Genomic DNA, 15,735 nt, shown 5'->3' with positions numbered 1-15,735 from the left:
AGCAGCAAGAATCCCAACACCACATCCACTGATGAGAGGCTGACTAAGGTCAAGTGAAGCACCCCACATAAATGGCAAAATGGTTCATTCCTCATAAAATTCAGCACTCAGCTGGATAGGAACTTTGACAGTTCATTCCCATCTGCTTCTCAAACAAAACACCTACCTAAGTATAAATTTGTCATTTACTATACATGTTTATGTCATAAATACTTATTTGGCAATAACCCAAGGCTGTAAATGACAGCTGTCCAGGGTCCCAGTGTCTGCCAATTACAATAGAATTTATGTAGTATTTTAGATCTTTACATCAGAGTAACAGAATATATCCTTAAGTGGTGTGTTCTTTTTCTTCTAGCATTGTTAGTCAGATCCCCAAGGAGGAGATCTGAATGGAGAGAATCATCTCCTGAGGAAAATGACATTCTCTGAAAGGAACAAGCAAGGTGGAAGTGTTTGGTTCTTGTCAGAAAATTCCACTTCAGCTGGGAAAGTGTTCTCTCTGCTTCCTAATCATTACTCACAGTAATGTGCATACTCATTCAGGGCTAAGGAGGCAATCTTCTTCACCTTATACCCTATTTCACATACATGCATACAACTCCTAAAGGGATAAAACAGACTGAAGCCAGGATGGCTTTATGATTCCGTAGCTCCAGTGTACCATGATTTTATGCATGGTTTGAAGCAGGGATATTTCCACATGATGACTGTGGACTCCTATTTCCAGTCCAAATACAAATAGTGTAGATGAAACTTCAGGGACCTAAAACATTCATTTTTCCAAACCCACAGGAATGAAAAAAACACTTCTGCCATTGATCCACCGAGCTCTCCTTTAACAAATTAAAATTAAATCAGGTAAAAAACAAGAGCAGAGAGAGAAACACAAGGAAAAATTTATCCTTCTACCTTTGCTTCAATCAGATTTTTACTGTACAGGGTTCTCTCTGATCTCAGAGTTTCACAAAGGTTTTGCTGCTGTTTTAATTTAATCCCTTGCACTTGTATTTCCTTCTCATAGTCACAGATCTGCATTTGATGTATTTCAAGATCTTTCATGTTATGGAGGATCTGGAGCAAAAGGAAAGGAAAGAAATTAAATGATTAAACCATCATCACAAGATCAGAAGGATGGGACAAAGTTTGTGATTTTCTTCTAAGATGACAAGTTCAAATCTCTGTGATAAGCAGTTTTAACTACAGCTGAAAATTACTCCGGTCCAAATACAAGTTTAACCTTTCTGACTTGCTTATGTGGGACTACATTGTATTTTAATCTGTTATGTAGGTTTTGCCCAAGACTAAAATTTATAGAGGTGCACATTCTTAATTGAACAACAAGCTACTGAAAGAAAATATCATCACAGAGTAGGTGCAATAAAATCAACATAAACAGTTTCCATCAAGAATAAACTTAGTTTATTTATGAAGCAGACCTAGATTTTGGATGTTGTTTTGGATGTCAACTGTATGATAAAATGAATTAACACACATGTTTTTCCAAGAAGCCCTGCACGTACACTTAAATTCTAACAACCCAATTTTTTTTTTAATGAACACATGATCACAAACAGTTGATGATCACAAACTGGTCGTATATAATTACTATAATAAGAAAGTCAGTTAATGTAACTTACACTTGGTCTACATAAGTAGGTAATCACCATTAGTTGCTTCTATGAAAGATTAGAAATAATTACGTGAAGATTACCTAAGGAGAATGGAGTATTGTAGACTATAGAAAGAAGATGATCACATGCAGAATCAATTAACAAAAATGCAAGATTTTATAGACACCTTTATTAAGCAGTTACTACCATAAAAATACATAATAATTGCTATGTTAGAAGGGCAAAAATACAAAGACTTGCTAATCATTATGATAAGCTTCTAAATTACTTTTTAAAAATCAAGAACCTTTCTCCTGCTACACAAACCTGAAAACTGAGGAGCTCAAGGAAGCAGCATTCATACAGAATTCAGCATTACAAAAATGAAATAAAAACCATTCTAAGGAGTACACACATCAAGAACACAGTTTACCAGGTTCACTACCCAGGAGGAGAAAACAATGCCACCCTTAAAGCTAGGAAAAAGATTAGCCATGAAAAAAAACCGAAGAATCATAAGGACAAAATACAGGAGAGAAGTCCATTTCCAAATGCAGTTCATATCCAGTTCTCCTGACTCCACTTTTGAAGACAGAGGTTTGGGCTAAAATTCATGTTTATATGTCAAAGCAGCAGAAGAAAACAAATGTTTACATCAAATAATCAATAACTACAAAGTTTGCAGTTTACAGTGTTGTCCCTTCCTCAGCAGTAAAGCCTTGGGTAGGCCTAACTATGGGGCAGGAACTTAAATAATTAAATATCCTACCAGGTACCTCCACCCAACTTTGAAGACAGGGGACAGCTAAATATTGAAAATTTTATTACAGAAGCAGGAATACAATTCCAGCACATTGTAGCTGACTTCAGGTGATCCCAGGAACTGCTTACAATGCAATACAAAAAACAGTCCCAGTTTATAACCTACTCCTGCCTTTTCCTTTGCTTTTTAAACAATCTGCCAATAGTAATAGCACAGAGAAGAAATCAATAAGGCATGTTTCTATCTGCACTATGGTGATCATAGGCTGGAGGAAGATTTGAAAGTAGGTCACTGCATTTGTAAGACTTTTACTTGGTTTTGATACAATATAAGTGCAGTAAGATTATGGACAAAGTTCTCTGAGTTGTGCTCACAGGCTGGATGCTGACTTCGCTTTTTCAGGAATGATTAAACCCAAATAATTCTTTCTTATAAATATAGAAAGGATACATGCAGTGTTTCACAGCCCCATGGGAGGCTGAGCATTCTCAATTCCTGTTTAGTCGATAGGCACACTACACCTCTCAGATTTGGCAATGAGGGCCCAAAGCTAAGCAGAAAGGATTTGGTATTCATAGTTTTTCCTGTATCCTCATAGCTTTTTAATCTGTACACTTAACTATCATCTACTACTGGCTACCTGCTTAGTTCAATGAACCTACTCAGTACGTCCATAATGGTGCTGTCTTTACTTGCTTATCCATTTTTAACCACTCCCAGAAGTACTGTAATGGCCCTAATGATATGCCTATTGAACATCGGGTTTTCCAAAAGATTATGTGAATTTAAAAAAGGAAATATATCTTTTCATTTTCCTGAATAGGTTGTTAACTGTAAACTTAACATTTTAAAAGGCTTTATTTGAAAAATGCCAACATATTAGAGACTGGTTTTGTGACCCCTCAGAAAACACAGAACAGTTCACTTGGAACTGAAAGGTATACTTCACTGCCTCCTTTTCAGCCTAAACCTTACACAGAGAAACCAAGATTTCATAATTTAAGAATTTCAATTCAAAATAGAAATATTCTGCTAACAGTTGTACTCAGTAATACATGCATGCTACATAACAAAGACAAAAAGAACAGGTGTTTTTTCTTACTTGTGCTGGCTAATCTAGAAGTAAGACTATTCAACAAGTGACGCTGACTTGAAAATAAGCAGTCAGCCAAGGCAGTAGTTAGAAGAGGAAGTCTGAATGCATGAATTCTTACCCCAAAAATATTTTACTGTTGTGTATATAACTTTGCTGACTCTGTTCAACAGTTAATAGTAAATGATGATTTTGAAAGATGAATTCTGCAGCTCTATAGAGTCTGTGCAGCTATAAACAGCCAGGCAGCCTTCAGAGCCAGTATGGCTACATCTTTGGGCTTAGATGGGTTTGGCTCTTTTCCAGCTGTTGTGCAGTTCCAAAGGTGGGCTGCAACCTCCTGCAAAACCAGCTTGGTGGCAAAAGGTGACGGAAGAGCACTGACTGGCCATAGCCTTAATGCCCACCAGTAGCTCATTCCTCACCAGCTGTGAAATGACTCCTGTAGTTTTGCCACAGCTTCTCAAGTCTGAATAGGTCAAACACTGAACTTAAATATTACCTATTTACATAATAATCCAGATCCTATGTCCTCCTACCCTCCATTTGGACTTGAAGGACAAGATCATTGTCTGACATACTCCTGTACTCAAAACTGTTCTTGCTGCTCTTCACCTGTAACCGGAGTCAGGAATTGCCCCTTTGGTGAGCCAAGGAAGCCTGCAAGTCCTTTGGAAACTTGCAGTCACAATGCAGGCATAATTATACAAACAGCTCAAGTGTCATAAGCCATTTACTGAGCCTCTGCCTTATAAGAAGTGATAGAAAATTTACACCCGAAGTGGCAGGGGGAAAAAGGAAAAAGTAAGCAAGCAAACATTTGTCATTCTCATCCTCAAAATATTATGGGCAACCCCGAACAGAATTAAAAGAAAGAGCCTTGTAGTTCTAAGTGTTATGAATTACTCACTGGCCCTAGTTTACAATGTTCTTAACTCATATCTACACTGTTAGAAATGCACTATGAGGGAAAGAAGCAAAATATGACTTTGCAACAAAGACAAATCTCACTTTTGTGGAATATTATTTACAAGGAAATGACAAGAGGTATTCCAGGCAATGGAGCATATACCATTCCAAAATGATTTAAAAGCCCCTGGCCACACGAAGTCGGAAGGATAATTTTACAGTGAAAAGATAGCAAATAACTTGTGAATTGAAACCACTTGAAAGCTAAGACCAGTAAATCAATGAGCTTCTTGGAGGGCTCTTCATTGTGATACTCAGCAATTAATGGAACATGTTAAAATCATGTTCCTGATTTTACTCCATCAGGAATAAAGTTATACGTAACAATGGGGAGCAGGCAACACAAATTTTATGCAGTATTTCTCTGCAGCTGCCTCTGGAAAATTTGTTTTGCAGAGTATCTTGAACATGCTGAGATGTTTTCTCATACTGGAGTAATCCTTCAAAATGTTAAGTACCTTACAAAGATGTTGAGCACTGTTAGCTCTCATGGGGCCCGACTTTAGGACAGTGGTCATTTGCAAGATAGAGTCCTTTGCAGATAAGACAGGACAATCAAAGTGTAACTTCCAACAGCACAGGAGAGTTTCAACTGTGGGACTCACGTATAAGAAGTCAAGAGGTCCCGGCTTGAACTCCAGCCCTAGTTTCATTTCCCAATTGATCACTGAATAAGAGCAATACATGGCTGGACTCCAAGGCTCTCACAGAATTAGTGTCTCTCCCATTGGTGAGGTTTCCCTAGAGAGACCTGAAGCAGTAGCAGGCAACACACACTGACAACAAGAAATATTTGTAACTGTATGAAGACCTCCCATCCAAGCTGTCTCCCACTGGCATGTTAGAAAATTAATGTATCATTGTTACAGTTTTGAGAGTAAGACAGGAAAGAACCATTTGCACGAAGAGCTGCTCCTACCTTCTCTTTGAGCTCACTCATTTCATTGATGAAACTCTCTCTGTCCTTCTCCAACTGGTAAATAATCTTCCTTTGTTTCTGAGCTTCTATCTTATAACTTTGGATTTCTGCTTCCAAGTTGTGTTTTGACTGTTCATGGAGCTTTACCAAATCTATCTGCTTCTGAGTAGCATTTGTAGCCTTGATCAAGTTCTACAGGGAACAAAAAAGAATGAGTCTTGAGCTGAAAAGTCAACACTGTTGCCACTATGACAAAACCATGCCATTGTCAAAGTGGACTATGGACTTTACAGTGTTATTATCCCTTATCTAAATTGTTCAGTTGAAATACTTGAACCTCAAATTTGATTTAAAAAACAAAATCTCTAGCACAGCTGCTAAATAGGGCTTTTTCTGATTTGAAGTTAATACACTAGTGTCTGCATTACAAAAAAAAAATTGACAGGATTGTCTACAAGTGGATATAACTAATGACTGGAAAATTCTTACCAGCTTTAAGACATTTTGATTGCACAGCATGCCAATAGCCAGTAACATTAACAATAAAGCCAAATACTCTTCTTTCTCATGTCTTAAATAGGAAGTTCAAGCTTGAAATTAACCAAGCTTACTTTAAAATTTTGCATAAGGATTAAACAGAAAACATCAACATATCTTTACAAAATCAGTCTCCTGGTCCCACTTTAAAATTTTTTCCCTATACAAAACAAGTATTTGTTACCTGTCAAATCAAAGTCTCTGCTAGATTCAAGACACAGGACAGTGAATCTACATCAAATAAAGCATGTCAGAAATCATCTCTTAGCATTGAATTTAGAAGACAACACTTCAGGAATGCCCACAAACATGAGATGCTATACTGCAGTACAAGAACCTTGGGCTGATGGGAAACAATCAGTATGAGCAACAGACCTAAAAGCAAGGATTAATACTCAAACAGCCTGCCAAGCTGCTACCCAGTGTATCAACATTCTGGTTTGTTCTTTTATTAGCAAAGACTTTGTTTGCCTACATTAATACTAAACTTCATAAGACACAGAGTGTCAAAGCACAGATGTAACGAAGTCTTCGGACACCAAATAATGGGTTTGCAGTTTGAACTCCCTGATAGTTCATATGTTAAAACTTAGAAATCTTCTGTGTGTTTATGGATACTAACACTGTGACAGTGCACAGAAAAGAAGTAGTTTGTGCATCTGCTTAAGGAAATCTGAAAGCTTTAACTTAACGTTATGTATTCTACATTTCTGTGCTGCTGTGAATGCTTAAGCTATGGACATTTCATTCTCAAGCTGTGAGGCTTATCAATATGACCAATGCAAACTCACCTGGTTTAGCATATCCCTTTCCCTCACGAGCCCATCTGTTGTTCTCTTGTCAATCTCTGCCTGCTTCTTGGCTGTCTCGAACTCTAGAGAAAAAGAGGAAAGAGAATAAATCCTGTCTTCAAATAGTACAGCTGTTAAAAAGCAGAAACAATTTAGTGGACTTCTTTTAAAGCCTTGCCATTACATGACCAGTTCAATTAGCTGTGAATGGGTTTTACAACCCTCGGTATCAGCTGATGATGTTAAGGCTTTTTTGGGTACCTAGAATAACTTAGAAGAACTCAGAAAACAGATCCACCCACCTGTTAGGCACCTACCTTTCTCCAGTCTGATTATTTCATTTTTTAGCATGCTTTTTTCATGCTCTGCATCAACTTTTTGTTCCTCTGCAGTACGCAGCTTATTCTGGAGAACATCTCTCATTTTGCTCAGCTTTGAAATTTCAAGGCGCATCTGAGCTGCTTCATCCTCTGCCTCCTACAAAATAGCAACAAGGAACGGGGAGAGAAAGCATCCACAGAAAGAAAGAAGATGCTTTTGTATTTGGCATACACTTACTCCATGGAACTCAGGAAGAAAACATGTAGGTGCTGTGGGTCAGCTGCAGAAAGGTAACTAGCTAGTTGAACAATATTTAAAATAATTTAAACAAAGCCAGCTTGGGAAAGGAAAATGATCATCAAATCTCACACTTTAGGACTGAAGATGATCAATAAAGAACCTCCAGCTGCAAACCTCACACAGCACTACCCAATTAGTCCTGCAGATTAAACACAGGCAGCTCTATTTTCATTTTACATACTAGGCACAGTGACTGTGATGAGAAAGGTATCTGTAGTGTGATCTGATTGCATGTCTCTAAATAGCAGGTATGTGTTATCCCCATTCTTTTATAAGCTATGGCTTTAAAGAAAAAGCAAAATCTAGAATCTATCTCATTTGCTATACAATAGAGGAAAAAATAATCAAAATACTGCATAGCTGGTTACTGGGAAACATAACCAATAATCACAACAGGAATCAGTCTTTTTCCTTTTAAGAAGTATAACTTCTTTGTATAATTCAGTGCCACTGTTAGGTTAATTTACAGCCATCACAGACTACAGTGTTCCTTCCACTTACAGCCTCAGATACTGATTCTCTGAGATGGGGAATCCTGCTATCAAGTCTCCTCTGGGAGAATGGGAATCTCCTCAGTTCCTACTGACAATAACCTTCAAGAGGTTAAAGAGTACTTTGACAATTCAAACTGCCCAGCACTCAGCACACTGCAGGATGGTATTGCAGGCACAGTCCCTACAAAAACTGCATCCCATATCATGACTCTTAAGGACTCTCAAGGAGCTTTAGCAGCTGGCTTAACTACTAACTGGGCAGTATCTTCTGGTTTTTTGTTCCCAGAAGTCCATGTGCATGACTTTAAAAGTTCCATCAACTTTTCCTGAAATTAGGATAAGATCATAGAACCAAAATCCTCTGACACTCTGAAGTCCCAAGTGTAAGTCATATTTGTAAAGTTTTAAACAATGATGGTATTGGTAGAAGTAATGATAAAACTGGATAACCTGGAAAAGACAGCAATTTGTTTTTCAAATAGGTAAGAAAAACATCCTTCAGTTTGCCTAATAAATTACAACAGAAAAAAAGCTCCTACATTCCTCCATTAAGGATCTAAATCAGAATCACCTGTGTTGTATTAGTTGTGAACTGAGCTTTTAATCTGTCAGGGGTTAGTTTCTATCAGACTAACAGTATCTATTGGCAAACAAGCTTTTTATTTAGGTGAATTAGTTATACTCCATAAAACTCAAGAAGATAATTATTTTCTACCTGAATTTTCTAATGTTTAGTGTTTTAACCCCAATGCTGACACAAAATGCAAGATATGGTAACTGGCATAATAGCATCCAACACCTATACATTACACTTTGTCACAAGGGCTCTCAAAGTACCCAAAAAAGAATATGCAGGAATCCTTTAATTCTTCCTCAACTGAAACTCACCTGCTTCTTAGTAAAATGAGTCTTAAATAATGTGAAGTCAGGCAAAAAAAACATTTAATCTGAAAGTAAACACCATCTTGGTTACTTATATTTAACTTTCTCAACCGATACTTGGGGGGGGGGGGAAGAAATTTTAGTGTTGAAAGCAATTGCCTTTGGTGGAACTATCCAGGACACCACTGTTAAAATTTGTTACCATTTTCCAGTGGATTTTGGCAAAATTCAAATTACGTTAATCATTGTAAGAAAGTCTTTGCTCTTATTTGAAGATCCCAGGACTGAAAAAAGAGCCCTTGCTTGTGACCACCTTTACAAAGAGAGTGCGTTGAGCATTTTAGTTCATGTGTTTTATGAAACAGCTCCTCCAAGACAACAGGTGCTACATTGTCAGGTGAGAGGGTTGGACACTACCATGACCATGATATTGCCATAGAAAGAATGGCATCCAGCATCAGCCAGATCTATTCCTAAAAACTACTCAAGTTTCCTCCAAAACTACCCATGGGGAACTATCCTGACAAGAACTGAAGACATCCCTGTCCCAGGTGGTAAGATGTCATTGGAATGATACAGCTGGTAGGATGCACCTTCTGGAACTTACTTTCAGTTGTGCTGTCTTCTGACCGATGTCCTTCAGCACATCGTCAATCATCGCACTCTGCTGCTCGCTCTCTTGTTTGAGCTTTTGATTTTTCATCTTCAATTGCTCAAGTTCCTTACCAGCATTTTCATTCAAGATCTGTTAAAGAATAATCCTATTAATTCTTTTAAATCTCATTACAATATCTACATATTCATGAAGACAGAACCTTCCTGCTACCCAAGAGATAAAAGCTGCTTCAGATTGTTGCCTGCTTAAAAACCACTCTTCAATGCTGATGAAATTACTAATGTTAAATATGTAATATTTCTCCATGTCATAATGACATGAAGAAATCGTAATTTCTAATGAATAACACATCCAGTGTCTTTTTTTTTCTGGAAGCTTAGCAGGTCTCTATTGCAGGTGGTAGATAGGCATTTTACTTCTTGCTAGGCATTTAGCAACCATCACATACTACAACTTGCTACAAACAATTACTGAAAATGAGTATGAGATTCAAATTACTTCAATCAGCAGAGGGCAGGGGAGCTCTGGTTTATGAGCAAGCATCTTACATTAATGTGCTGATAACATTTCTCTGGGTACATGGTTTGCTGAGACCAGGACAAAGCAATTTCCTCTTTAAATTGTCTTCAGTCAAACGTCTGGAATAGTGGTTTTGTGGTTTCTATACAGAACATATATTTCAATACTGGAGCCAGCAGCCTTATCTTCTGCTTGATGGAACTTTCCTTGCAGTTTTACAGATATAAATGAGGAAAAAACAACCATCATATTTTTCACTCCTGATGAAGTCAATATATATTACACTCTTAAAAAGCATTAAAGGAAGAGAAGTAGAATCTAGTGTATAAACAAGGAATACTCCTTCTTGTATTGCAAATGTCAGGATAACACTGTTTCAGGCAATCCTTTATTGAGACTTGGACAGGGGTGGGATAAAGCTTACAGCAGCTGTATCAAACCATTTTCAATGCCATGCAAGAAAGGATATTTTATTAGAAATTTTGAATAAGAGTAAGAATAATAAGAGCAGGCATCACAAACAACTACAATTCAGTCGAGACAATAACCTGATGAAATTGCACTAGCTGTGTCACCTTTTGCAGATCTCTACCCTGACCCTTGCAGAGTTGGATAGCCTGTGTTTTGGACAGACTTCTAGCAAAAGACTATGCAGGGCCTTCACAGACACCTTCAAGCCAGCACAGGTAAGAAAGACAATGCAGAAGTCTGGTTAATTAGCCCACACACAGCATTTTATGTGAACTCTTGGTTTCCAGGACTGTTTGGATAATTGAATGCCCCTAAAATCTACACTTTGAAAGGCTGAAAGAGACTATAAAAAGAAGAAAGAATGGAACAGAACCAGGAATTGTATATACAATGTGATTGCCCTGGCAGATGATGGAGCTGCCCTCAAAAGCTGCATCAAATCAGTGATATTCACAGAAATAATAAAGTCTTCTCTGAATCTCTTTATGTTAAGTATTTTATTAAGACTTCGTGTTGACTAAAAATTGGCACAGACCTCTGCCTTCACAATTTCAGGGACCAAAAGGAAAGAAAAAGCCATAAAAGTCATAAATTTACAAGATACACGCAACTCACAAGGAAGTTTCCCTTGAGCTAGGATTGGTTTACAGTGATGAGATCTCCCCTGCCATTTACTGAAATTGCTTCTGTGAGAGTTTCTCAAAGTCAGGGGAAATGGACTGAAAACCTGAAAATTCACACACTTGCAGAACACTATGTTAGGACACCTCCAGATAAAGTTTTCAGAAACAGAATGAGGAAAATCAATCAAAAAGGTTTATGAAGACAGTTCCTTGCCCTTTCACAGGCTTGAGAGGCAGATAAAAACTAATGTGAAAAAGAAGAAAGAAAGGGATGGAGGTAAAATAATTTTACCAATGCCACTAGATACAATGAATAGCAAAACTGGCAATATAGTCAGAAGTCCAACCTGGCAGTCTCCTGCTCCTATAGATCATCCATGCTCTTCACAGACTATGTCTCACTTGCTGTGATTTTTCAAGATGAACAGTATCATTGCAATCCACTACTGATGTCTGTGAGAAATCTATTTGAAATCTGTCAGCAAGCTTTACATACCTATTTATTAGTAAATTAATATTTATATAAAAATAAATGTTTATTAAAATTTAATAACTTAAAATAATCTCCCTCCCTCTCCCCTCAGGAAAATCCATTTTCTTCTTAATTACACATTTTATCTAATCTTAGTCCTGATGAATACAGCGTGCCATGTACCCTACCTGCTGTTCTCTAAGATTATTTTCCATTTTCAGTTGTTCCTCTTTGTTGTTCTCTATTTGTTGCTGTAACTTCTGGATCTCAGCTTGCTTGTTATCCATTTCAGCTAGAAGATTTTTCAGCTCAGTCTCCATTTTTTCCTTCTTCCGTACCTCTCGTAATTCCTCGTTTTGACGCAGCTGGATGTCTTGCTGAAGCTATAATAATAGAGAAGAAAACAGTTTTAAATTCTGCTGCCCTTTACTCAGGAAAACAAGTCCTCTCACCTCTCTGACTATGCTTGATTTTAAAAACAAGAGCTTCTATATTACTGTAACCACCACTACATGCCAGATCTTCTCAGAAGTAATTATGTTTTCTAACGGTTGAACAAAAAGTTCTGCATGAGGGACCCCATTTATTGATGACAAAAATTTGTTAAGCACCAGTCAGTTCACCCACACAGAAGGGTCTGATACAGTTCAAACATAAAAGCATTCCTCTGGAGATGCAGTGGCACAAATGTCTTTACTGTTTTAAGTTACTTGCAAAGTGGTACTTTCCGAATGCAGCATTAAAATTAATTGGGGCTTGATGTTGTATTGCAAGGATTTTTATTTTATTTTTCTCTCTGACTAGCAGAAACACTTATTACACTGATATTAAAGGAAAGAGAGAGATGTCAGACCAGTGTTCATTTCCACAACTGGTCTCAATCTTTCTGCTATCAAAGCTCCTATATGGGAACTCTGAACGGGGAAATTTTTCTCATATTTAGTAGACTTTCTTGTGACTCTGCTCTCTCCCTCCACAAAAATTCGATGGAGCAGAATCAGCAGAGAGGAGACACAGGGGGCTGATCCATATGGAAATATTCAGCTCAGCCAGGGACCAGCAACTGAAAGATGTTCTTTGCTTAAGGATTCCTCCCCCTCTGAGCCCACTGATGAGAAGTTGCCAGAACTGACAGGGTCTTCAACAGGATCTTCAAAGAGACATTGTCATTTAAGCAGTCTGAAGGGGAGAATAATTTCATACCGGGAGAATGGGAGGTGATTACAAATGCTGTAACAATTTTGTAAATTTAAGGGTTGATGAAGTGAGTATCAGATTAAGGCTGCCAATAGTCAACAAGTTTTGTTGACAAGTCTTTTCTCCCATGCCCACAATGCTGTCAGAAAAACAAAGATTTTCTCTTCTAGTACACTCCCAGTCATCTACTTTAGAAATAGAAAAAAATTCTGTGCATGAAACCTAGACTCATCATTACTTTCCTATTTGTAATTACTAAAAAACTGAAGGCCAAATGCTCCTAACATTTCTCTGTTCTTGTTTAAGCATGATTTTCTACTCTTCCCTTCTCCTGATGTCTGGCTGCAGGCCCTATTTATATTCTGCTTTAAATTGTTTCATTGCTCATTATTACACATATATTTGATGTATCAGATGAGAGTTCTGTATCCCATCTTCCATCCTTTTCTACTTTCCATTCAGTGGCTATTCCACTGATGCTCAGCCTTCTCTATCTCTAGCTGCTCTATACTTTTAAAGGAAGCCATACGTATTGATCACAAAGAACAACTGTCTACTCAGATGTTCAGAAAAACAGAAAGCCTAACTTAATGTAAAGCCGAGATGGAGTATGACTGCTCTCTACAGACATTTTTGTGGTGAAAAACTTAAGCTGAAAAACAGTAATCCAGAATCAGTGTGAAGAAGAAAGTAGGAGGTCCCTAGCCATAAAAAAAGTGAGGATCTGAAAAAGCTTCCCATAAAGAAGAGGAGAGAAAATAACTTCATTATTTTTAAAGTCAGATTTTGATACGTTCTTAAGAACGATGGTATTTCATCATATGGCAACCACTGCCAACAGCAAGGGACCAAGAATCTCCATTCCAGGTCTATGTTCTAAGTGTCTCTTTCGAGGCATAAGGATTTACAATACAGAAGACATCCCATCTCTTCAGTATGAAAGATGATTATGATTCACAAAAAGCAACCTTGGCCTCATTGGGGTATTGGGAAGTTATGGAAGCAGCTGGTACATGACAATACACTTTGCAAAGTACATAGCCTAGAACTACAGAAAAATATGAAAGTCATTCACAGCAGAATCCTTTCACAGCACTCCTGAAAATGTTTCAGTTGTGGAAGAAGAGGTAGTAGTCTACTAGTCACTGGAGATCAATTCCAAGTGTGGAGAAAGGCTCAGGAAAAAGCCAAAAATCACCATCTGGCGATCAGTACAGACCTGCAAAATGGATTCCTCTGCCTCATTTTTTGCCTTCTCTGTTTCCTGCTGCTGCTCTGTGATTTCAGTGAGACTTTGACGTAACTTCACAACTTCAGACAACAGTTGGTCTCGCTCCTCTGTTACCTCTTCTTGAAATCTTAGCAAATTCTCAACGCTGGAAGCAAGGAAATAATAGTCAAGCAGTGTCACAGGCCATTGCTGTTCTACCTCCTATCCCAGAGCAAGACACTTGTGAGAAAGAGGAGTTTAAATTTTTTTCATTTTAAACTCCTCTGTATTAAGACTGATGGTCAACTGAATTATATGCTCTATCTACTGTGATCAGAATCACCACAAACCAAGTCAAAACTCTTTCTTACTGTATCACATCCTCATGGGTCTGAATAAACCTTCCATTTCCCAGAAAGGTAACAGGGAACAAAATTCCTTCTTCTATGCCCACTGCAAAATTAGTCAGGGCCCAAAAATGTTACAATGTTGTAACCAGTCTCTCTGCATCTCACCTGACTGGACACCTAACTACGTTATGTCTTACAGTCACATAATGTAAAAATAAAACTGACTCTGTTTTGACAGATTTACAATACAAAAGGAAGTCCAAGCTGTGGGTACAAGCTCAATCTTAAAAAGCAGCCTTATTGTTCTAAAAGATTATAGGGTTTTCAAGGCTGAAATTGCAAAGGAGTTACTTAGTCTCATGGCCTGGACAGGGTATTTAACCACAGAACTGAAGGGAGAATAAATTGTAAGCTGGCTGGTCTCAGCAGCCTGGGCATAACTGGAAACATGAGTGAGGTGCTGGCAAAGTAACAGCTCCTGGCTCTGGCAGGAAAATGCAAAAGTCAGTGTCATACATGAAATCCCTATTTGTGCTTGGTCTTTGCATATTAAGTGCTTTAAATAATTAATTTTGAGTTAATTATTTTTAAATTGAATGTTACAATTAACCCATCAGCCCAGGTATAAAAATCCAGTTCCATTATCAGTGTTTCTATTTGTTTAAAGTTTATTAATAGAGTTGCACCCTTCCCAGTTAAAATTTTCCCAGTTAAAAATCACAAACTTGCCCCTTTTCAAGCTACAAACCACTGGTACACCATAAGAGTTACCTTTCCTGTGTTTACTGTATACTTTTACAAGTGTTCTGAGGTGTGTTGGATGTATTTTAATACTTTTTGTAGGTGTTTCACTTGCATTTTGATTCCAAGGCCAAAACCCCCCCACCCAGTCTTAATAGCCAGCAGCTATTTTTAGCCATGGCCATTACTCTGCAGGCAAGTCCCATGGCAACCTGAATACCTGAATTTTAATGAAAGCATTGTATTCCCTTATCTCTAACTGATACCACCCCCCTTGACAACGATGAGCCATTGGTGGACAGAGATGATCCATCAAAGGGAAAGCACCAATCGCCTTGGACCGAAGGGGCGGGCTGTGGGCGGGCTGTGGGCAAACTGGGGGCGGAGCAAAAACTATAAAAAGGATGAAGCCGAGAGGGGCTCTCTTCTGTCTTCCCCTCTTGCTCTCTCCAGACTAGCTGTGGGAGACATCGGTGCTGGGGCATTCAAAGCCTTACCCCTTTTAAGGGGCTTTTAGTAATGTTTTTTAAGTCAACCCAGCACTGCAAGCTTTTTCTCTACCTGAGGTCTAGTGCTGTCTCAGCCAGAAGATCTCAAATCCCTGCGCTCCTGGGGCATACCATCTACCAAGCCATAGGATCCCAAATTTTTATATTTTTCTGATTTCTGTAATTTTTCAATTTTTTCCTGTTTTCAATAAATTAATCTTTTTAAGAGTTGTCTCATTTCTCACAGTCAGCAAGAGAGAGACTTTAAGGAGAGTTATACTAGGGGGAAGGTGAATGACAAAGCCTTTAGATCCAAGGAAACCTGTTAAACAGGTCCAGAACGTTTCAGGGACAAAAGGCGAAGGA

General features: G+C 38.1%; 1 protein-coding gene across 1 annotated transcript in view; it reads right to left on the bottom strand.

Annotated features, from left to right (window-relative positions):
* The window catches only part of CFAP58 (cilia and flagella associated protein 58), a gene marked incomplete at both ends in the record, with an annotated part of 52,249 nt that overhangs the window by 28,365 nt on the left and 8,149 nt on the right, over window positions 1–15,735 (bottom strand). Inside the window, 7 exons of the mRNA XM_082286360.1 lie at window positions 913–1,074; window positions 5,358–5,549; window positions 6,686–6,768; window positions 7,003–7,162; window positions 9,290–9,427; window positions 11,572–11,766; window positions 13,800–13,956. Coding sequence (XP_082142486.1) covers window positions 913–1,074; window positions 5,358–5,549; window positions 6,686–6,768; window positions 7,003–7,162; window positions 9,290–9,427; window positions 11,572–11,766; window positions 13,800–13,956 — 1,087 coding nt within the window. The remainder of the gene's footprint in view (window positions 1–912; window positions 1,075–5,357; window positions 5,550–6,685; window positions 6,769–7,002; window positions 7,163–9,289; window positions 9,428–11,571; window positions 11,767–13,799; window positions 13,957–15,735) is intronic.

Source organism: Coloeus monedula (genome assembly GCF_965178545.1).
Source record: "Coloeus monedula genome assembly, chromosome: 8".
In the NCBI taxonomy this organism is placed as follows: domain Eukaryota; kingdom Metazoa; phylum Chordata; class Aves; order Passeriformes; family Corvidae; genus Coloeus; species Coloeus monedula.
This window is presented reverse-complemented; position numbering and strand designations above follow the sequence as displayed.